At 35.9% G+C, this 23,703-nt stretch overlaps 1 protein-coding gene across 7 annotated transcripts in view; it reads right to left on the reverse strand.

The window, feature by feature from the left end:
- Positions 1 to 23,703, reverse strand: part of EPRS1 (glutamyl-prolyl-tRNA synthetase 1) — a 39,408-nt gene that overhangs the window by 14,195 nt on the left and 1,510 nt on the right. For 2 of the 7 annotated variants that reach the window (XM_048057574.2, XM_048057580.2), the window contains exons 2-21: positions 22,800 to 22,884; positions 19,557 to 19,656; positions 17,432 to 17,588; positions 16,114 to 16,253; positions 15,367 to 15,461; positions 14,145 to 14,271; positions 13,395 to 13,587; positions 12,267 to 12,438; positions 11,594 to 11,827; positions 10,076 to 10,160; positions 9,682 to 9,741; positions 9,363 to 9,383; positions 7,231 to 7,341; positions 5,394 to 5,530; positions 4,452 to 4,659; positions 3,883 to 3,995; positions 3,140 to 3,257; positions 2,667 to 3,044; positions 1,613 to 1,837; positions 662 to 910 (exon numbers count right to left, since the gene is read on the reverse strand). In XM_048057574.2, the coding sequence (XP_047913531.1) occupies positions 662 to 910; positions 1,613 to 1,837; positions 2,667 to 3,044; positions 3,140 to 3,257; positions 3,883 to 3,995; positions 4,452 to 4,659; positions 5,394 to 5,530; positions 7,231 to 7,341; positions 9,363 to 9,383; positions 9,682 to 9,741; positions 10,076 to 10,160; positions 11,594 to 11,827; positions 12,267 to 12,438; positions 13,395 to 13,587; positions 14,145 to 14,271; positions 15,367 to 15,461; positions 16,114 to 16,253; positions 17,432 to 17,588; positions 19,557 to 19,656; positions 22,800 to 22,884 (3,008 nt within the window). The remainder of the gene's footprint in view (positions 1 to 661; positions 911 to 1,612; positions 1,838 to 2,666; positions 3,045 to 3,139; positions 3,258 to 3,882; positions 3,996 to 4,451; positions 4,660 to 5,393; positions 5,531 to 7,230; positions 7,342 to 9,362; positions 9,384 to 9,681; positions 9,742 to 10,075; positions 10,161 to 11,593; positions 11,828 to 12,266; positions 12,439 to 13,394; positions 13,588 to 14,144; positions 14,272 to 15,366; positions 15,462 to 16,113; positions 16,254 to 17,431; positions 17,589 to 19,556; positions 19,657 to 22,799; positions 22,885 to 23,703) is intronic. The other 5 variants (XM_048057575.2, XM_048057576.2, XM_048057577.2 and 2 more) reach the window with 5 other exon arrangements.

The following is a 23,703-nucleotide window of genomic DNA, read 5'->3' on the forward strand; positions in this document are numbered from 1 at the left end:
AGTACTAGCACCGTGTTGCCCCTAAGCATCAGAAGTGTGTTTAAGCATTATCACATTGTATGAGAATGTTCCCCCTACCCCACCAGGCCAGCTACAACCAATAATTGCAGCAGAATTTACACTGAAAAACACAATAAACTGTTTTAGAAAAGGACTTGAAAACAATCCACAAGACAAAACAATTCTACAGCATAGAAATATAGAGGGGGAAACAGCAGCAGCCCCTGAAAACGCATAGGTTTGTCTCCTGCTCCTTTCCACAGCTCTCACTGAATGTGCTAAGTTTTGGTAAGTCTTGCTATTGTTGTAGCATGCTAGATACTTTTATCTTCATCTGTTACAAACACAGCAAGAAGTAAAATATATTAAAAATTCTGCAGGATTGACATTTGCCATGCTTGTCTATTCATCTAGATGTCAGAGGTAAGTTTGACTTTTTACATCAATAGAATTTAGAATTTATGTCTTGATGTTGAGAAAGTATTCAGTATCAGAGTGAACTTGTGTGATATTACCAGACCATGCAAGTTTGATAGCTAAGCTCTGACCAGGATATAAGGGAGTTTATTACACCGTTTGATCATTACTTGGTGAAATATTTCCCCCCAGCGGCAAAACGTGGTAAGAATTGCAACTGATTACTCTCTATTTACTGTTATACCTTGGAAGCTTTCTCTGCTTTCAGTCTGCGTACCACTTCACCTTGTTCAGCTACATTATCATAAAGTGCTTGGCCATCCACTAAGCTACAGGGTCCCAAGTTACTGCAGCATACAGAAGATGGAAGTGTAGCAGAAGACACACAAGGAGGAGCTGTAGGTGGATTTCCAGGCTTGTACTCTTGACCTGTCTTTTGTTTATATTCTGCTTTTAAATTTAGAAGAACTTTCACAGCCTCATCTACTTGTTCCTGAAGCAAGAAAGGAAAAAAAGCAGTTGCAGATAAAGAGAGAAACAACATAGATACAACACAATAGCTAAAATAACATAACCTTTACTAGAGTGGGCACTAACGTAGCTGTTGTAATACAACTTCCAGAGGTAACATGTTAGTAGCAGTTGTCATTACCGAGTTCTGCAGTAAAACTTTTTAGCCAGAATACCTATGAGCTGTTACTTACGGGATTTAAACAGGCAGTATATATGTAAGGGCTGATTTCAGTGCCATGAAAGCTCCCCATTTAAGCAGCTTAGTTCCATGCAGCTATAGCAGTACATAGCTCTGTGCACAGGAGAATGGGAGCAAATTCTCAGACTCTGAACAAAGAATGGGTTCCCTTGACACATCAAATTACCACCAAATTCATAATTGCTGTTCTAGCCTTCAACTTACAGACCTTTTTTCAAGTTGCTGCCTATATTCTCCTTCACTTAGCTTGTACTATGAAAAAAACAAAAACCAAAAAAGTGTTTATTTTTTTCAGGCTCTCCATGCACTACCACAGAACTTGTGAAGTCAGCTATATCAGCTGAAGAGAATTCAGGAAAGCATTTTATGGAATTTTAAAGTATTTGCTTAGATTTTGTTCCCCAAGTTCCACAAAACCTGTCATTACGTTTTAATCTAAACTGAAAATATTGTTCCACTCAGAAGTATTCACTGCTATTACACCTTTGAAGCTTTCTCTGATTTAAGTTTGCGGACCACTTCGCCTTGTTCAGCTACTTTGCTGTACAGAGATTTGCTGTCTACTGGACATGGAAGAGTAGGAACAGGAGAAGACTGAGCAGGGACAAAGACCACAGGTGGGCTTCCGGGTTTGTACTCCTGGCCTGTCTGTTGTTTATATTCTGCCTTAAGGGATAAAAGGACTTCCACGGCAGCACCTATCTGATCCTGAAAGAAAGAAAAGGGCAGAAAGAGGGAGAAAAAGACGTAGAGACATGAGACTGAAGTGTACATGAAACTCTTTTATGAAAAGACCTGCAGATTATGTACACCTATTCCATTTTCTTAAGTATTTAGTAGAGTTGTTTCACCTATTATTCTCCTAATATAACAAAGTATCTGCAGTTAAGGAATATACAATTCTATCTATCTTGTATAAAATTATAACAATAAAGTTTAGATCTTCCCATTGATTTAGATTTTATGGTGCCACCAAGACACTATTATGAACAGTATTTAACCACCAGGCACAAAGTGTATTACTTCCCGTCTTTTTTTTGGCTCTGCATTAGAAAGAATGAACACACCTACTAGTAGCTACGTTTCTTATGCTCAGATCCAGCCAGAAAGATGTCTTGAAGATATCGCTTCTATTTGGATCTTTACTTTTCTCTTCTTTTTTAAAAGAATCTCTAAACAGCAACAAATCAATCCTATGAAGTCACATAATTTGACTATATTTAATAAAATAAATAAATAAAAACTGCAGGACATTTTTACCCCAAGGACCAGATTCAGATAATTAATCAACTCATGCATTGGGATAAATGCTTCAGAACTAAGAAATGTTTGTTAATATCAATAAAAATGCAAGTAAATTCCTAGCATTTTGTCATATTTCTAACTAAAAGATGAATATTGGAAAACGCAAGTCTTGATAGAACACAGCTCAGTCTGAATGATCAGTCTGAAAACATTGAATCAACCTATTCACCTCCACAGGCAGAGGACAATGGGCTATGCAAACACCAAAAAAACAAATAAAATAATCATCCACCTTAGGTGCTTTCTCAGCTTTCAGTTTTCGGACAGCTTCTCCTTGCTCTGCTACTTTATCATACAGAGCTTTGCTGTCCAGGGTACCAGAGGTCTCAAGCTTTGAAGACACACACTGTTCATTTACAGACACTGGAGGACTTCCAGGCTTGTACTCCTGGCCTGTCTTCTCTTTGTATTCCGCTTTCAAGGCCAGCAACTGTTTCACAGCTTTATCAATATCTTCCTTTGCTGCCTTCTTAGCTTTCAAGTCACGAACTATATCACCCTGTGCAGACACCCTGTTGTAAATAACCAGATGGTCTTCAGATGCAGTACAAGTTGGAGTAGAGGTACCACCACCAAGTGGAGCAGACTTTCCTTTTGCAACTGAACTAGCCTTTAAAAAAGAAAAAAAAAAAAAAGCCAAATATTCAGCACGATGACCTTGTACAGTAATACATTTTACAGCACTTTTTAAAAACACAAATTTACCTCTTTCTTCGCACTTTCAGCCTTGGTCTTCTCTTTTGACCCAGATGTTGGCATTTCCTTAGTATGTCCATCAGGAATGTAAATCAAAATGCATGGGGCTTCTTTACAGCTATAAGGACTATAAGAAGATTTATTAAAAAAAAAAAAAAACAAGAAATACAAGATAACACATAAAACATTTATTGCAACAAATGTTCTGCTCTTCAAGTTGCTCTTTCACAACTCCATATTTACCTTTGTATACAGTTGTAGTTATTCAAATTTACATAACTGGAGATCTGTATTGATCCCTGTTATGAACAGCAAGCTCTCTTTATATAATAATGCTATGCTGAACTACAGTGTAATTTTAGATGTTTGATAATTTTGTAAAGAACTGTTACAATGAATATTTGTGCACACTAATGAGGCAAATGACTGTTTTAATCTGTAACATTGTTCCCTAATTTGTATACTTAGAATCAGAACAAGGAAACCTGATCTCTACTAAATCCAAGCTAGCTGAGATGCACCAAAAAGTGCCACACACTTGCTTTAGACAGTTGAAGACACAGGAACATAGATAAAAGCCATGATAGTCCACAAAAATAACCCACAGAAAAGTGGTGGTAAAGAGGAAGATATTTGCAGCATTGGCAAAGTATTGGCAACATTACTCTTGACATGACGTGTGAACGTCTTAGAACACAGCAAATTAAAGCAAATTCTGTGAAGTCTGCTTGGGCTGTTCTTAAGTAGCTTACCTCACTGGCTCATAGGGTTGATCACAAATAAAGAATCCTCTTCTCTGAAGTTGTATTATGTCCCCTTTTTTTAAATCCCTAAGGCAAGGATCACCTAACATCAGTTCTTCTTGCTGTAAGAGTAAATAAAAATCAGATAAATCAGTCCAAACCTAACAGGGCACAAGAAACAGTAAGAAAAATGGTAGAGCTGTTGAAGGATAGTGGTAATTTTTCTAAGTGTTGATGTGTCAGTTAATTCCAAAGGCAGCAGAACAAGTACTCACAAGAAGATACCATATGATAAGAATGCAACATGACCAAAAAAAAATTAAACTATTGGTCCCAGATGTGTAAGAGCCAGGTAATGCATGAGTATACAAAATTACAATTCAACTCACATTATTACATTTCAGTTCATGTTATTATGAGAAGTTGAATGGAAAACATATGAACAAGATACACACCCTTTCCTTGTTTGACAAATTAAGTTTGTCAAAGTTTTAAAAACAGTCAAAAAACAGTAACAAGAAATAGCAATGGCAAAAAAAATAAAGCTTTGTAAAATATAAAGGGGAAAAATACTTTACCTTGCTATTTTGGTTGATATATTGCTTGAAATCCTCATCTTTACCTAGAACTGGCTTAGTGATTAGATGTTCATAATTAACACAGACAGTTGGGATGAGTGGTGCACGTGGAGTATCTGCTAACCAAGTGATCTTAGTGGTTTTTTTGAAGTCCTTATTCTCTAAGTTTAATTTGGTATCGATGGACAGAATTTTTCCACTTGAATTTCTACAGGAAAACAGAAAGGATGAGAGCAAAACCTAAATGATTTGTTCTCATTTGATACTACAGTACATCAACAGATCCACAGAAAAAAAAATTGTTCAGAGTTCAATTCTGAAGCATGGAAGATGTAGGAAATGGAAAAGTGTAGTCACTGCTGTTGAAGTTCTCCTTTACTTTTGATTTTTTAAATATCACGAGATACTTCAGAACATGGCAAAAATCTCTACCTATTTGTTTTACATTCTCTGTCTCAACTCACTCCATTCTGCCAGTGTCTCAACACAACTATTTCCAAAATATTATGATGACATTAACAGTCTCCTTCCCTCACCCCAAAAGTTCTGCAACTTACATTTTGATTGGTTTAATTGTTTAGAATGCAAAAGCGTGTATTTCTTACAGAATAAAAATTGTCAAAATTCCAAGTTGTGTGGTTTTTTTTTTGTTTGTTTGTTTGTGTTTTGTCTGACAACGCTGTTTCACAGTGGAACACCACCAACACATAGACAACACTCCATAAGGGAGACATGCAGCAGGATGTCACCAACTGGTGATTTCAGACCTGGATCTATAGTAAAATGTGCTCTGTGCCAAACATCCAGCTTTGTGATATATTTCAAAGTAGATATCTCGATATATATGTGGACAAGCACTGAAACTGTTAAAAGATACCTATACTGCAAACATCAACAAAAAGTTGAAAAACAGAAGTTAATTTCATCTCCCAGTATTCTTACCTGTTTAATTTAGTGATGATAATATTGCCCCAATTTATGAATGTAACCACCTCTCCCTCTGTCAGGGTCTCTGCATCTGCACCCTCGATCAGCACTCTGGAGCCATACCACACAGGTTTCAACCCAACATCGGCGTTCTGTGAAAAATGATGTTTATTTCAAAGGAGAGGCTATTACACAAACTGGCTAAATTTAATGCAGTGCTAAAACACTGCTTTCTTTATGACAGAATACAGACGAAGATAAAAGACTTAAAATAACAGTAACAGAAAGCAACAGTATTCCTCTACAACTATCTCTCAGGTTTCTAGTTCAAAAGCGCTGCATATGTTCCTCTGACAGTACATTCAAAAATTATATCCCCAACAATAAGTCCAACACAACTGACAGCGGTTAGTTGTGTTAGATGACCCTATTTCCTTCAAGTCCACACTTCTTCAAGATCTTACATGTAAAGACTAACTTTTAATCAAATGTTCATCTTGTTATGCAAATTCACTTCAAAACAAGTTTCTTAACTCTCAGCTTCACTTTTTTACAATTAATATGGAATTAAATATGCAGCTTCTCTCAGCTGGATAGATTTTTAAATATAGTAATATTATGGTATTGCTTACAACAATAAAAATATTCAGCTTTATAGCATCCAAATGATGGAGTTTTGCTTTTTTGTTTTTGATTTTATTTTATTTGTCTTTAAATGCAGACAGATGGGAGCTCAGAATTGTTCAACTTATCAGGAGTTTGAAGTTTGTTTCCTCTGGTCAGTAGAAATTTGTTTCTTCTGGTTATTTCATTACATACTGGACGCATCATTTTTAATAGCAATATTTTAGCATGCAGGCTTGTATCTGACCAAACTTCTTTTTGACTCTAAGAGTCACAATTCTCACTTGCATCTACTGAAAACCTGTTTCCCTGTGAATCCACCACAGGGAAAAGGGCAAACTAGAGGCTGACCTTTAAGTTACAAGAAATTGCTACAGGTGTATTCAGAGCAACAAAGTGAAGAAGCAAAAAAAAAAAAAAAAAAAAAGATAAAAACTTGAAAAATATTTACTTCCTTCTCAGTTAAGTTTGATATCTAAGGGATGCTTTCAGAAAAGCTGAAGTATAACTTGAGATGTCATGCTCAAAGTAAAGCATCTTTCCTAACTGTAGTGGAAAGAAAAAAAAATGCACCAGCAACACAGGCCCCTTCTCAACAGATATTACTTTGTGAATTGATTTAGTTACTAAGAGTTTCCAATCAGTAAGAACTGAACTCTTGCTGGTAACTATTTGCTATCTGAATTTAAAAGCCACATCCAAAAAATCCAGATAATGGTAGAATTACAGTTTAATATTTCACTTTTCTACGTAAGTCTAATTTTATATAATATTTAAAAGAAATCTTCCCCTTCATCCTCCCCATATTGCATTCCTCACTCTTATGGATAAGCAGTACCTACTGTATGGTAACCATAAGGCTTGAATTAAACTTTATATTTAAACTTCTCTGTCAAAGTTTGTATTAAACAATAATAAAAATAGTCTTAGCCTCACTCCATGTTTGTAATATCTCACCTCTTCTGAAAACTCCCTTTTGTCATGACTTTATCTATATGCTTTTGTAAATATATACACTGCAGTTTCCTACATCATTCTCTTAAATGAACAAACATGTTCAGTAATTGCCGACTTTCTGACAATTTTATGAAAAAAAGCACACCTTGGTTTTATCTCCCGCCGTCCAAACAAGTTAAAATAAGGGACTCTCCTTGCTGACTGCTCTAAGCCAATGTACTTCCAACCTTACTGATCTGCAATACAAGAATATTAAGAGCAAAGCGAGAACCTTTGGATGTTTAGCCACTTCTTTCACCTCCTCTTGAGCTTCAGGAACATTTACTGGGACCACTGCGTCTTTCAGTAAAGCAGTGTACCGAGGAGCTACTGGGTCTATAACCTACAGAAAACAAATGAGGGGGATCATGAATATATGACATTGACAGAGAAATAAGATATTGTATGAAACAACAATAAAAAGGAATATTAATTGGTATTCTTTATGTTACTGCATTTTTTTAATGTTTGCCTTAATGTTACTTGGATCCAAATGTATAAAAGATAAAAAGCGAGAAAACAGTGGTAATAAAGAGAGTTTCCCTTCTTTACTGAAGTACTTTGAGTAAAAACTGTGCATTGGATACTGCCGTCAGAAGTAACCAAGTTTATGAACTGATACCACATCGGGAAGATAGTAAGAAGTACTTTGATAGTTTTACTATTCAAAAATGGTATTAAATCTGGAACACTTTCTAGGTAGCTGAATTTAAAGCAATCATTTATTGGTGCAGTTCTCTCTTTTGTCCAGCAGCACAAGACCCGATCCCATACTAATTTTCCAGGCAAGTACTCCAGGAATCAGGGACAGACCTGGCTATAGAGGAAGCACCAATTAAGTCTAAAATTTTAACACAGCAGCATTAGATACTATAATAAGGCAACATCATAATATTGGCTTCATCAGGATATCTACAACTTGAGTCTGGCAAGGAAAAGATACCACCAAAACTTCTCCCTGCATTTTTATTGTTTATTCTCAAACTCAGCCAAAGCAGTTTTCCACGGTGTTTTTCATACCTGAAATACTGGTTTGGCTAACTGTTCTGAGGAACTTAAAAATATAATTCAAGTGAAATAGTTCTCTAGGACCAAAAAAGAGATCTACCAGTTTAACTGGAAGCTAACACAAAGGAAAACATCTGCTTTTATTAACATAAAGTGACTACCCCCCAGTTTATTCCTGCTCAAGTAAAAAAACTATGCAGAAAACGTATGAAAGAATAATTAGGTGCTAAATACTTGACATAAGCAAGTAAGGTGATAGATATATTTTAAGTCACACGTTCATAAGTTGATAATTACTGAAGCCAGACTCCTAGATGTTAGAGACATTTTAAAAAAGGACGTTCGTATGCATTTCAAAACATGTGTTACGTGATTTAATATAAAAATTTTGATAACTAAACAACTGAATTTTACCATGTTTTTACTAGGCTCTTTATTTTACTCATAACCCACAATCCTGCCTCAGACTGCAAATGTTAAAAATTTTGTAAATATACTACTGATTAACGTGTAAGAGTTCTCACACTAATCAAGTCTTTGAGCTTAGAACTACCTGTGTGCAAACAATTGCTTTTGTTCATAATGCAGTTTGCAAGTTATCTGCACAGACAGATGTGAACAAAATTGACTAATAAATGCGGTGCTGTCTAAGGAGTTGGAGATCTAAGGAAGTCAGTTTAAAAGGCAATTCAAAAAATGAGCCCTGACAGTCCATCCCCCCCCCAAATTCAATTCTTAGTCATGGGTATGCAGCAACAGAAAGAACCAATTCATAAACCTTTGTGTACGTAGCAGACCAAATGCAAAATACATGAATGAATACAAGACACATGCCAGACAAGCAAAAGCTACTTAAATGAACAGATCTGGGTACTATCTAAGCAAAAACGAGCAGGAATCCCAATGCAAAATAACAGGTGTTTCCACAATCACACAAAATATGCAATCAGCATTCTAATAATTCGCCTTATTATAGTGTCCAAGCATCCGCTGCCAAAAAGCAACTAACCATGTCAAGATGCAGTATTCCTTATTTGACATTCAGTTAGGAACATTAGCAGTGCTGGCTTTATCTACACAGACAGTATACCCAGCATCTTAGACTTTTGCCACTGAAAGGAAAAGTGGCTGACATGAATCAAATTGAGTAATACATACATTTATGTTAACGGACAGGCCAAACCAGAAACAGGCAGCATTTTAAAGCTAGGAATAATGCATTTTCAGTGGGTTTGTAGAGCTCCTGTTATATACGCAAATGTGACTGTGCTATGAAGCTGCAAAAATGATAGCTTATGCTATGTATGCTTACAGCACTGTAAGCTATATGCTAAGGTAAAAAGCATTGAGTAATACCTTCTTACAGATAGCTCGCAGCTTGAAAGCAGAAAAATGAAATGCAGTTTTCATATCAGCTTTACATATATCATTATCTTTTCCCATACTACTAATTAAGGCAAGTAAGTATTGGTTTAGGAGAATCGACAGGATTAGTGCTAATTCAGGTTAGAAAGGGGAGGTGGGGGGGACATTCCATTTTCCTGAAAGTGTGCCAAATGATGCAACATATTGCAACTGCTACTTGTGTTGATAAGCACTCCAATGAATGCTAGATTTTCTACATATTCCAGACAGAGGATATCACAAGTAGTTTCAAATTCAAGTAAACACCTACCTTTTTGTTAAAGGACCAAATTTTATCCCACTCCATATTCACAACAGATCGAGAGGAGCCCTGGAAAACAAAAAACACCCATGAATATACAGTCTAGCTATTAGATCCATTTAAAACAAAGTCCTTTAAAGACTAAGAACCCTCTACTATTTGCATTCATCAAAACAGTTTAGATAGGCACCTCGAGCTTGCAAAACAAGTAATTTTTTAAACACGAAACCTGTTACAGCATTTTGCAAGGACCTGCTCGTATGTTCTAAAGCAGCACACCTGAAAGCAGCAAGCCTTCAGAAGAAGAAATCTAACAGTCACACAAGTATTTTAACTGAAACTTCATGAAAACTTATTCTTACCAAGTGAAACTCAAATGATCAGAAAAGAAGGAAATACCCACCTGAGCAGCAATAAACTGTTTTAGACCTTCAACTGTCATGCCTCTTCTCAGGACACCACGCACAGTGGGAAATCTTGGGTCATCCCTAGTAGAAAAAATTTTATTAATATCACATGTTAAATTCTACCTATTAGTTAGATTACTCAAAAACTTTAGTAATACTGCTGCATGTGAAAGGCACAGCTTCAATGCACTGTGCTTGTGTGAATGAAGAGTTAGATGAGAAGACCTAACTGAAAAGACTAAGCTCTTATCCATAGAAAACATCTGGTGTAGATTCTCTTCTACTTCACCCCAGGGAGGTAAACCACCTCTTAACGAAGTAGCTCTTTTCATATGTCTGTTCAATCTTAAGTCTCTCTAAAACTGACAAGGTACATGTTATGTCCCTATCACATTACATCCTTTTCAACGGCACCTTAACAATGGAACCTGAAACAACAGGGCTTGATATCTACTTGCTGAGGAGAAACCAGAAAGAAGAGTGACAATGGCAACGTTATCTCTCAGTGACAGAAGTGATAGAATTCTATGATTTTCTTGTTATGCATGAAATGAAAAGGCCTAATCTGAAACTATCTGAAATGCAAAATATGTGTCGTGGGAATACGGATTAAACTTTGCCAAGGCCCTAACACAGAGGCTTACTGAGGGAGAGGTGATCATACAATAGCTACATCAGCAGGAAAAAAAGAAAAAAAATGGCTCTAGTAGAGTAGTTGCATGCGTAAGCTTGGAATCTAGGCTTCCAGCAGTCAGAAAAGAAAAACAATCCAAAAAAAGGCTTATATGATACCTCTAGCCAAACCACTCAGAGGCAGATTAGGCACTTGCATAAAATGATACCCCAAAGGCTCAGCAGAGAAGTGCCTAAAACCAGGCCATGAAAGACACTACAACAGGTTGTCTGACTTGGAATTATCCATGAATTTCTTCAGAATCCTTTACTATACGGAAAGGACTTCAGATGGTGTGTTCCCACAGCTAGGTCACTGTGGGAAAGAACCAAGGAGGAGTCTCTCTACACTTTGACCTAACTGCAGAAGTGTAAACCCACTGCTCATCCTTTCTAGGAAAATACATAAGCTACCAGGCCACCAAGAATCCTCTATCTTCTGCAGAAATCCAGTTAACAATCAAAAAAGAATGTAAGATAAAGAAGTGGGGAACAGAAGGGAGGAAAATTTCTGGCATAGCTCAGGAATGTATCTGATGACTCGGTGTGGAAAATGTGTAAGTAGCAAGAGCTAGAGCCCCAGAATAAGCTCTATTTTAACTATTTCAGTTAAAATAAATTATATTTATTTTAGGATATGAACGTGCATATACGCAGTTACCATAGCATAGTAAACAGTCACATTGTGCATTCAGAAGCCATTGTAATTAATCTGTTCTCAAATTCTGTTTAAATATTTACTCATGCTGCTTTGATACTTAAGCACTGTCCAAAACAGAAAATGCACGCATCAGTCACAAGAATCTTCAACAACAATGCTGAACTACAAATGAGTAACATACCATCCATCCACGAGCCCTTCGTTGACAAACCATGTAAGCTTTCTCTTGGATAACACAGTGTTGTTGAGGTTTAGCCTGCTGTACTCCCATATATATGGCTTCCTTATGCCCAGTGCCTCGATGATCCAGTAGAATTGTTCATCTCTGTCATGGTATTCAGTTGTTCTAAGTGCATGTGTGACACCTTCAATAGAGTCAACAATGGGGCAGGCAAAGTCATACGTGGGATAAACCCTTGAAAATAAAGACCTTCAATTGGCAAGGCAGAAGAACAAAACACTTTCCTCATATTTAAATGTTTAAAATAAGCATCGTTTATATTTAGATATTAGAAATATTTAGTGTTTGATCCTAAATATCTTCAGATCAAGCCTTCTTTAAAAGAGAATGTACAAAATAAATAACCCACAAAGAAAAACAGAGCAATAACATTTTTAAAACAAAGAAAGCCATCAGGAAATTAATTGATCATAGCATTTATATTCAAGACTGAAAAAATGCTACACTACTACTGTTTTCAAACAAAGAAGTTTCAGAAAGTCAAGAGAGTCATTACATATTCTGACTGAAAAATGCCAGCAGGTTCAAATTGTTAAAAGAAGTTTACTAAGGAGTGGTAAATACCCTGAAAAAAGCAAAAATCACACGCCACACAAGAAGAAATTGAGCATACTTGTAGGTACTACCAGTACGTGGGTGAGGCTGGTTTTTACAACGATAAAGAGTTGGATCCCTCATACATCCATTGTTACTATTCATATCTATTTTTGCTCGTAGACAACAAGTTTGTCCATATTCTGTTCCCTTTTTCATTTCTTCCCACATTTGTAGATTCTTATTAACACCTAAAACCAATAAATCATTTTCTAAGTTATTATGAAGTTGATACAGAAACACACGTTATTACTGCAGAAACAAAAGGCAAAGCCACCACCTCCCTTAGACACATTTTACATTTTGAATTTTTTTAAAGTGGTAATGAATGGTGATGAATTCACACATACTCAGATTTACTACACCTGTCTAAAGGTATAGCTACTCCAGCCCTGCAGCACTAAACATCTGGGGGTACTGTTGGATGAAAAGCTCAACATGGGTCAGCAATGTGCACTTGCAGCCCAGAAAGCCAACCATATCCTGGCCTGCATCAAAAGAAGTGTGACCAGTAGGTCGCAGGAAGTGATCTTCCCCCTCTACTCTGCTCTTGTGAGACCTGACCCGGAGTACTGTGTTCAGCTTCAGGGCACCCAGCAGAAGAAGGACATGGACCTGCTAGAGCAGGTCCAGAGGAGGGCCACAAAAATGATCGGGGGCTGGAGCACCAGTCCTATGAAGGCAGACTGAGAGAGCTGGCATTGTTCAGCTTAGAGAAGAAAAGGGAGACCTTGTAAGTGGCTTTTCAACAACTAAAGGGGGCCTACAAGAAAGATGGGGAGAGACTCTTTATCAGGGAGTATAGTGACAGGACAAGGGGCAATGGTTTTAAACTATAAAAAAGGTAGGTTTTGATTGGATAGAAGGAGGAAATTCTTTACTTTGAGAGTGGTGAGACACTGCAATGGGTCAGATGAGGATTTGGGCAACCTGATCTAGTGGGTGGCATCCCTGCCCATAGCACAGGGTTGGAACTAGATGATCTTCAAGGTCCCTTCCAACCCAACCCTTTCTATGATTTCCAAGTTTCTACAAGAACCTCACAGTTAGGCAATTAGTTACCTCATTCAACTTTTAATAAAAAATCAAGTTTTGATGCCAAATTAAAAAAGATACAAAAGCAAAAAGGAAGCTTAAAACTGCTTACAGTTATTTCTGTGTTTAGATTCCATTCTTTGCTCACGCTCTGCTTTCATTTGTTCTGCAGGAGTATCATCTACGTATGCCTTCCCTTCTTGAATAAGCTGCTCAGCATATTTCATTATTGTTTCAAAGTGATCTGAGGTATATGTAAATTGATCTGGTTTGATATGCAGCATTGCAACATCTTCAAGAATTACCTGCAAAGCGTGAAATTGTATACTGTAATATTCTAGAAAGTTAATTTTCTTAAACCTTTATCCTCTTCATGCCAGATGAGGTGTTTTAACACTCCATAGTGCAGGAAGGCTAATGCATAAAATTAATATGACATAGATGAAAGGACCAAGAGGCAGGCACTTACTGATTCAGAGCCTATGACTATATGAGATCAGACAGATAACTTCAAGAAAGAGGTAGGACAAGAAAAGGAGATGAAAATTCAATCTGTAAGAAGTAATTTGTTTAAGTGATATATCTAACAAAGACACGAGTATTACAAGAGTTGCATATCTACATACTGTGAAATACAAATTGGAGAAAGGGAAGAAATAAGCTACCAATAAAAGGTATAATAATAAATAAAAGGTTTTAAAGGTAAAGATGATGTAAATTTCTTGCAAGCATGAGACTTAAATGTAATACCTTTGCCCTAAAAATATAGTGCAAAAAAAATTGTGCAACAACAGATCTGTACATCATTTACCTTTGAATTTGCTTAATACAGTGAATGGATTTCCCTGTTCTCTTATCATACCTTTTCAAAGTCTTCCTTCTCTTTTTCTGGATTTGTGTCATCAAACCTCATAATAAGTTTTCCTTTGAAGTTAACTTGGTAGTGCTGATTTAACAGGGCAGCTTTGGCATGACCAATATGCAGATATCTAAAAATAAAGAAAAATAAATAAACACACCAGCACTATTTTGGTTAGACTTTTTGTTTTTGTAAGGGAAGACGAATGAATGGAAAACAATACATAAGTTAAACAAAAAGAATATTTTTTAAAACATGGTACATTTATGAAAATAGATTATGCTTTTTCTACCATAAATTTACTAGTTAACTGTTTAAAATATCTAAATCAGTAAATTTCAGGGTCACCATGGATATAAAAATAGGACTTGAATTATCTTGTTTTACAGACTAACTTAAACTGACTGTACTGATGATATTTAGTAGCCACAAGATAATCTGAACCTATTGCATTCAGAAGACTGGAATTTTCTAAAATATAATGAAACCACCATTCTTATGTGTAAGCTACTGTTAATTTAAATCAAATATAAACACAACTAAAAATAAAAGTCACTCCCAAAAATTTAAAATATACAAGCCCCTAAAGAACAACTTTAACTAAAACACCAGAATTAAAACACTAAATGCTACTAAAGTAATGTGAGAACGTAGAGTTAAACACATATATAACTCATGATAGAGTGACAGTTTATACTGGACTAAAAGAGTAAGATCCACAAGCACAGAAGTCACGTGATACTGAACAGACAGTTTACTGAAGAAGTGTAATAGGAATTTCACAGCTTATCAGTCACTTCTAAAAAGAAGCAGAAAATTAAAAGCTTGACAAAAATTTTGTTTATGAAATTGGTTGTGCATTTTTTAATTCTCTTTCCCATGTATCTATTGATAAGAGCAAAGTTCTATGTACGGGACACATTTGGGAAATAGTATCTCTGCTGAATAAAACATTTCTATACTCCTACGTCATTTCTGACTACCCCTGCATTAACCAGATTGGCAATTAAGATGATATAATAGATGAGATCAACAGATCAAAGAGGCTGGCTGTGAGGCTCATCACATCTCCATTGTTTGGTCTTTATGGGCTTGTTCATATCTTGGACTACATATAATTTGGATGCCCAGGCCAAAGTCCTCTGTTATACATTTAGTCTAAAAGCTTCCTAAAGGGATGCTATCCTATACACCTTTCCCCTCTCCAAGTATTTATGCCTCTTACCCGCTTGCTTCAGGAGGAAACCTTACAATGACCTTTCCCATCTCTGCACCAGGAAGTTCAACAAACTTCCCAACATCAGCTTTCTTTTCTGTTGCCTTAAAAAATAATGGAAACATAATTACAGATCACATGAGATGAACAAACAGATATAAAACCGTAGATATGTGCCTGTGCTCCAACATCTCCTTTCAAAACAGACAACAAAAAACTGTCATACTGGACACCAAATTAATCTCTTCAAAACTTTCACATTACTCTTAGTACATCAAAACCAGATTAATTCTGGAGTTCCAAGTTATTCTGTCTTCAGATTTGATCCAGGACTGAAGAGTTCTCCAAGCTGTTTAATTTACTAGATAGAAGAAAACAGTTGCTAGCTAAGTTTATCTCAGTGTTTTTAACCTGATTGTGATTACCAAGTTCTATCAATTAAAGACTTTGCAGCTCTATCAGGATCGTTGAAATCATTGTTAGATAAAGAAAACAATATAGCTAGAGAGCAGTGCTGACTCAGCAGTGACATTTTTACGTTATTCCATTTAAGCTTTGAACTACACCACTCAAGCCCTTCTAAATACAAAATTGTCAATTTTTTGGTTGTTTGTTTGTTTTAAACAGGAGTTTACAAAATAATTTACATTGTAACTAATTTCTTTTAATTCTCTAAGTTAAAAAAAAAAAAAAGTTCCTTACAGTATATTCATGCAAATAAAGCTACTCGCCTGGAAAGATCTGAGTAAAGCTTACCATTTTGATCTTTGGTGTACCAGAAACCCACTTGGCTCCTACAGACTGAAAAGTTTGTTGTACCTCAAGAAAGCCATACCATCGCTTTACATGGATGGGAGCTTCATTTTTCTGTAATTGTTCTTGCCAGATGTTATTGTCTGTGAGGAAACAAAATTTTCAAGCTATTGAATTATAAAAATGGAATGATTACCAACAGTGGTTTTAAGACCAGTAAAAGATTATGATTTTTTTTAAATCCACTTATTCCTTCTTCTGAAAAGACATTTAGCCATGAGGACATAAGTCATTTTAAACCATATTAAATAGGCAACTCCCTCCAAACCTAAAACATACTGCATTCATTTTGGATTCAGCAGAACAGAAGGTGAGGCAGACTGCGCAACATGCACTTTTCTTTGTATCACTCACTCCAAAATTATTAACTTTTATTTTTCAAAAACGGAAATACAGGATACCCTTCTAATGTGTCTACATTTGATGTTTTCTAAGGTTTTTGAAAAGTGAAGCATGTATCAATATTACCATTTATTACTGAAGGCTCAATTTCCACACTAATATTCAGGGAGCAACTTCACTAAAAGGACTCACTAGAAGAAATGCATCCATTTCAGTTTTCTTTCAAGAACTGTAACTTTGAAAAACTACTGAAAGATGCTAGCCTTTACCCTTGAACATGCATTTCACTTTCAAGAGGAATTTTGTCATACTGAATGACGGATTGACACCTATCAATTTTAGGCATACATCTGAGGGAATATAAAAAAACTAATCCATAAAAACAGTTCATCAAAGCTTATTTTATCTTCTGAAGAGTATTTCAAAGTGTAACATATACACCTTTTCGTAACTCAGATTAAACACCAAAGAAATGCAGTCTGCTAAGGTAACATAACTGCAAAGTCTGTCTATACAATTTTACTTCGTAGTCCAAAATTCAAATATTAAACCCAAAATTTTGGGCCATGGAAAAGTGGTAAGCTTTGGAAGCTGGTAATAATGGCATTATTATAGTTAACACAAAATAAGTTTTTGTGTTAAAAATAGTATTGCCATTCATAAATACATCATATAAATTTCCACATATACAAATTCAAAAAACTTACAAGGCTTCCTTACCCATACTATTCCCATCTCTAGTGATGCATAGACCAAAGCAGTATGCACAATAGTTTAGAGTCTAGCATAAGGCTAAGAGTTGCTAATAGTAACCACAAAATAAACAAACAAACAAACAAACGAACATACATACATACATTTGGGAACTCCTGCTATACTATGACAGGAAACCAATGGAAATGAGAACATATACCAATACCTTTTAGGACAGCCCAGACACACAAGTCTGCAAGACTCAGTGAGTTTCCAACCAAGTAGGTTCTCAGAGATAGACAGTGGTTGAGCTCTTGGACTGCTGAAAGAAACTGGCTAGCAGTAGATAACTTTGTAGCACTGAACTCCAGCCAGTGGTCAACCTAGTTTTAAGGGACGTAAGATACTCAAAATTAGTAAAGGAATGAGAAAGAAGTTTGTCAAAAATCTGAAAGTACATTTAATAACCGAACAGAAAATATTAACTGGAATATTAGTCTTACATATATTGGACATTAAATCACAGTAGATACATAAAGAACATTTAAAATAAAATATACTGAAACATTCACCCAGAGCTGTACTAAATGATTAAATTCAATTTCTTCTTTCAGGATGTATTCAAACTGCTGAAACTATACTGACTTAATTGAAGCTATTCCCATTGGAAAAAGAAATAGTAGTTCTTAGGCATTTATTTTATCACATACAGTATACAATAATGGCAATCCTCCAACTATTTAGGTACCACATTTGTGCACTAGTTGATCATTCCGGTATCACTGCTGGGTAAGAATGCCATTTTCCCCTCAGTCCCTATCTTCTCTGCGTCAGTTCCTTTCAGGCTTGAAGAAACCAAATCCCTACCCCATCTCATTTCCCTTCCCCCTCTCCCACAAAAGTCTTTTTTTTTTTTCCCTATAAAAGGAAATACATCTTCCTGCATAAATTCAAAAAAATTAAGAATCAGGTCCTTGGTTGATTCGTTGCTCTGTCCGCAAATTGAATCCTTTGGTTCTGTGAGAGACATCTCTCTTACAATCCTCTGTCCCTGTTTCATATTCAAGTGTTCTATAAACAGTGTAAGGAATCTTTCCAATATCTGAGCCTACGTGGCAGGCACAGATGTAATTACATTGCCACAGAATTCAGTTCAGTTGTTTGCAGTTTTGTTCCAAAATATTTTGACCGCAAATGCAGCTGTCGATGTACTTCTCCAAGTACAGCATTATTTTTGAAAGATGCAGAAGTGAAAAGTATTTTATCAGAATTACCAATCTTAAAAGTGTGTTTGCAGAGGTTGTGGGGTTTAATTTAAAAATAGGTTTGGGGCAGAAAATTTAAGTAGCTACAAGACACCCTATAACTTTTTTAATGCCTTACAAGCAATATACTAAGGACAACACTTGCCTTGAGACCAGCTATACAGGATGAAGATTGATTTGTACTAGCTTCAAGTAGTTGTAGAAAAGAGAGTTGAATCAAATCCTTCTGTTCCCTCCCCAGCTTTCAGAGGAAATAAATTTCAATTCATCTACTAGTTTCAGTCATCAACTTAAAATTCAGCTAGACTCAGGAAGAATTCCATCTCATTTCATTTCATATCCACAATTTATAACAACTTTTTGCAATTCCTGTAAGCAAGGATGACCAGAAAGTCCCTCTTTGGGAGAAAAACAGTTCAACGCCTTCATGGCACCATTGGGGAAGCATTATGGAATACAGGACTTTATACAAGGGAACATCCCATCACTGCGGTAAGATTCCTAAGCCAGAAGGCATCCAACTTGGATCTCAAGCACTGAATGAAATCAGGGTCAGAGTTTTATCTGCCATATATGGCAAAAACCAACTTAGTACAAAATCACAAGTACTTTACACAGTGGAATACTTTGTTAAGTTATAACATTACTTTGTTAAACACTTAATTATTTTCTAATTCGTAGCTGCTGTAGGTAGCATACACATATACAATGTTCCTTGGTGTTACACTTAAGTATTACATGGTATTAAGCAATGGCAACAGAGCTGAAAAAAACTGCAGACATCATCTTAAAACTTCAAGTATCCTGTGTTAGGGAAGTGTCAGGTTAAGAGTAGCTGTTGCAGGGGTAGCAAAGGGCAACCCGTTGAAAGCTCAGGTTTATAACTCTTCTTTATAAGCAGCCACAAGATTTAAAAAAAAAAAAAAAAAAAACACATAACCCCCCAAAAACCCTCAGCATCCCACATAATTAGAAACTCAGCCTAATAATAAAATGTAGAACAATAGATGCAAGATCCTCAAAAAAAAAAAAAAAAAAAGACTGATCACAGGCAAAAATGGGGGGAAAGGCATGATTCTTTCTCACCTCAGTGTGTTCCAAAAGGTTCGAACCATACAGGCCAGCAGAACTAGCAACTCTAGCCAGGTAACGAGCTATTGAATTCACATCAGTAAATGATACATTTCTAAAAAAAGAGAGGCAAAATAAAGGTATAATATTAAATTCAATCTCAACTGTACACACGTAATCGAAACAAGTGTAAGGCAAAGAACAACAAAATTTCTGGTGACCTGGAAACTGTTGTTTCACCCAGAAAAAATATCTAGCGAAAGAACTTATCAATCCTCACTTTTCCATTACCAAATGGAACAACAATCTCTTAATAACAAAGCAATTTTGTTTGAATAGAGAGAAATGAAGAAAATAAAGCTCTTCACATCTGACAGAACGTGTAACTTAAGCTATATATTTTCCAGAATATAAGGAGCTAAATTGACTTTTTTTTTCTCCCCATTCTCTTTTCTTTCCTTTTCAGACATGATGGATGACTTTGAAGAAGATTCCTAGAGAATCTGCAGTGGAATAGAGCGGTCTCCACCCCGGTTCTGAGGGCTAGAGTCAGAGGAGGGAAAAAAATAAAATTGTTCATTTACTTTGCTCAATTCACACTATGTAGAGACCATCCCCTGTTGAACAGACTTGGCTGTACATAATTCTGTTTTTTACCCAGCCATCTCATCTAATTTGCACTTGCTTTCCCCATTCTGCTATTGAAAATTCTCGAGATCTGGAGGCCAAAGGCTCTCTGAAGAGCATACTTCTTCCTATTTTTAATCTCCTTTCTCCACCCTACATATAGCATTATAAAAATCTGCATACTGTCAGAAACCTAACTTCAAAATAATCTAACATAAAAGTGAATATTTTCATTAACATTTACTGAAGAGCTTTGGAAGAAAGAAGCACCACAACCATCAGTTCTCCAGGTAACACTGACCTCCAGAGTCTCACATGGTTTATTAAATCATTATTTCAGTTAATTTCTAAAATGCATTACAGAATGGTTCTGTGCAGAGGTCAGAAATACCAGCCTAATAGTAACATTACTCTGAAGCATGCACATGCTCATGACACAAAACAGAAAAGCTGGGCTGCAGTTTGTTACCTGATAGATGCGGGTATACCAAAATACTCCATAAAGCCATCAATGCTTAGCAAAACGGTTTGTTTGACAGCTATTGCCACATGCAGTTTTGAAACTAAGGCTTCAAAAACCACCTTTGAAATACTACTAAGCACCTCAAGTTAGTGATAAACTTTACAGCCAGCTAGCTGACAGCTAAGTTTCAGCTAGTTAGCTGAGAAGTTAATCACCAGATTTTAAATGTACTTTAAATTATTACCTAGGCAAAAAAAAAAAAAAAAAAAGCAATTAAAATATTGTCTTGTCCAGGTCAAGCCTTTTCAACTAATGGTTCCCCCCCCCCAAAAAAAAAATCAAAGTCTGAAATATCCCAAGTGAATTTAAAGTCATGCCAAAATAAGATAGCTTCAGCAGAATTGATGCCATGAAATCCATTTACCAGAAGCATTAGTTGAGGTATGCATTCAGCTGATGCTTCTGAAGTTACAGATACACTTTTAACTGACTTTAAATAGAGAATCAATTTTTTTCAAAATGATGGTACAACCGAGCAAGAGAAAATTAATGCAATTCTGAGGTTTGGAAGAACTTCTTAAACATAATTCAATGCCAGGGACCAGATGATACTATTGCACAAAAAATTCCATCTGATGGAACGGTGAATTTAGACCTTTTTTGCCTGGGACCAAAGAGCTGAAGGAGTGCTTTTGCTTTACATTTCTCACCATTTCCATAGGAGCTAAAATGAGTGGTTTTGCAATGCAGTGGGAGGAAGGCAAATTAGTATAAAATTATTTAATAGAATAGAAGAACAGATTATTTCATAGCTCATTATATAAATTTATAATATTCCAAGATCACCCCGATGTATTAAAGAAGTGTATATGAGGATGTATATCTTCTCATATATACATACGTATATATACTGTCTAAACTGAGAAAGGAGTTTGAATCCAAAATCTAAGACTACTCAAGAGGAAAACACTCATGCAACTAAAAAGTATCCAATTATATTCTTATTATATTCTATAACCCACATAACGTGCACTAAATATTAGTGATGCTGTACCAGTTAACTCCCTGCCACATTGCTCTAGCTGTCATTCAACAGTGCAAATTCAATACCATTGCTAGACTGATCAAGAGACAATGTGTAAGAACAGAAATTATAATAAGGAAAGAACTCTCATTTGAGCTCAAGTCTAACATTTTAACAGTATCTTCTGCTGAAACAGCTCACAAAACATGAGTTTGTGAGCAGGTCTGTGAATAACAGATTATCTTCCCCTATTCTTCTAAACAACTACCAGGTACTCAAAAACTACAGTTAAAATAAATAATACTGAAGTCACCACAGTATTGTTATGTTTTAAGAATTTAATGTCCATGGGACAAAATTTATCCCTTACTGTAGATACCAAATATCAGAGATTTCCATGGATATGTCAATGGTTTTTAGGATACTGGGATACCTTCTCTTGTTATATCCAGACACCTTACATGATATAGAATCCGAGATTACAATGCAGCTTCCCAAAACGAACAAAGTTAGCCTGCATTTCTGATGTGCATATGATTCTGTACAGATCACCCCCTCACATCCCAAACTTGAAAATATTTATTGCAATGAGAGCTAACTTTTAAAAGGACAGACAATAGCTTTCTACAAAAAATTATAAAAGTATTTCGACAGGATGCAGATGGATACAATGGATAGCATGGCACAGCTAGTTAGCACTTTTCTGAGATAACACCATTTGCTTACATGCAGGAGTGAGACCAAAACAATGCCATATAAACTTTTAAAATTCATTCTATCACCTGTGTACACATCAAAGGAATTATTTATACCAGTCTTTTGAAGTATAAAATGGCCTTTCTTTTCATAACTCATGGTACATCAAAAAGGCAAATATTTAAACAACAAAGTGATAGGTACTACATAAATGACTGAAAGAGACAAGAGCGTGTGCAAATAAGAATACATACATTCTTTCCATAGAGGAAATTTAGGATATATTATAAATGTTTTGTCTATGCTACAAAAAGGAAATAGTAATGCAGTCATCAATAAAACTATTCTTCTCTTTCTCCTACCTGAAAAGGTTACCACCAGTGTTAAAACCACGTGATTTTAAAAATTGCTGACCCAAAGCTAGAAGGAGAGATGCAAAGTCACTTACTCAGATACACGAAGGATGGTTTCTTTGCCTTCTTCCACTGAAATTTTGATATCATTCTTCACATGTTCCACCGTCAGCAGAGCTCCTTTAAAAAGGAAGAGAAAAACACGCTCACCTTTCTTTCAGGAAAAATATCTTTTACAGCAGCAACAAAACAGTAACATTCCTTATCAAATAGGACAAAGCACCAGAACTGGCTCCTTCAAGTAAGATTGCTCAGGGGAAAAAAAAAAAAAAAAATCAGTGTTCAATCTCACATGCAGGAGACTTCTTATTCTTGGCAATCCCTATGGCTTCAAATTGATAATACCCAGCATACAACGATCTGCAGTGAGCTCAGCAATTATCAGCAGCGATACATTTTGCTTCCTAAGGGTACTGTAAAAATGAGTCCTGTCCTCCAGAATATGAAGAGAGCATAATCAAATTATTTTACTTTAACAGTACAGAAACTTACACCACCACAGCCCTGACAAATGCATCAAAAGAGATCAATTATCGAATATACCAGTACTTTCTGAACATGAATGAGACTATTTTTAACCTGATTTAATGTTTATGAAATGATTAGCCATCCAAAACCAAAAAAATTCTGTTCATGACAAATACAGGAAGCTTATATAGGGTTTTCAGAGTACTTCTTCGGTGACAGTAAAGGATGGCCTCTAGAAATAAAAGAATTACTGACGTTTTTAGGCCATATCATCAACTTGAAGACAGCTCTGTCCATATTCGAAGTGGTTTGATGCAAACCTGCTCTGATCTTGATGCTCTATAGCACAACACAATAGCTCAAACAAAGCACCAAGATAACTTGGCCGTCTTATTTCTGGACTGGCTCTGGTCCAGACCCAGCCTGCTAAGCATAAGTAGAGGAGCTTGTGTTCTTTTGCTCTGCTCAGAA

Source organism: Anser cygnoides, chromosome 3 (genome assembly GCF_040182565.1).
Source record: "Anser cygnoides isolate HZ-2024a breed goose chromosome 3, Taihu_goose_T2T_genome, whole genome shotgun sequence".
NCBI classification, from domain to species: Eukaryota; Metazoa; Chordata; class Aves; order Anseriformes; family Anatidae; genus Anser; species Anser cygnoides.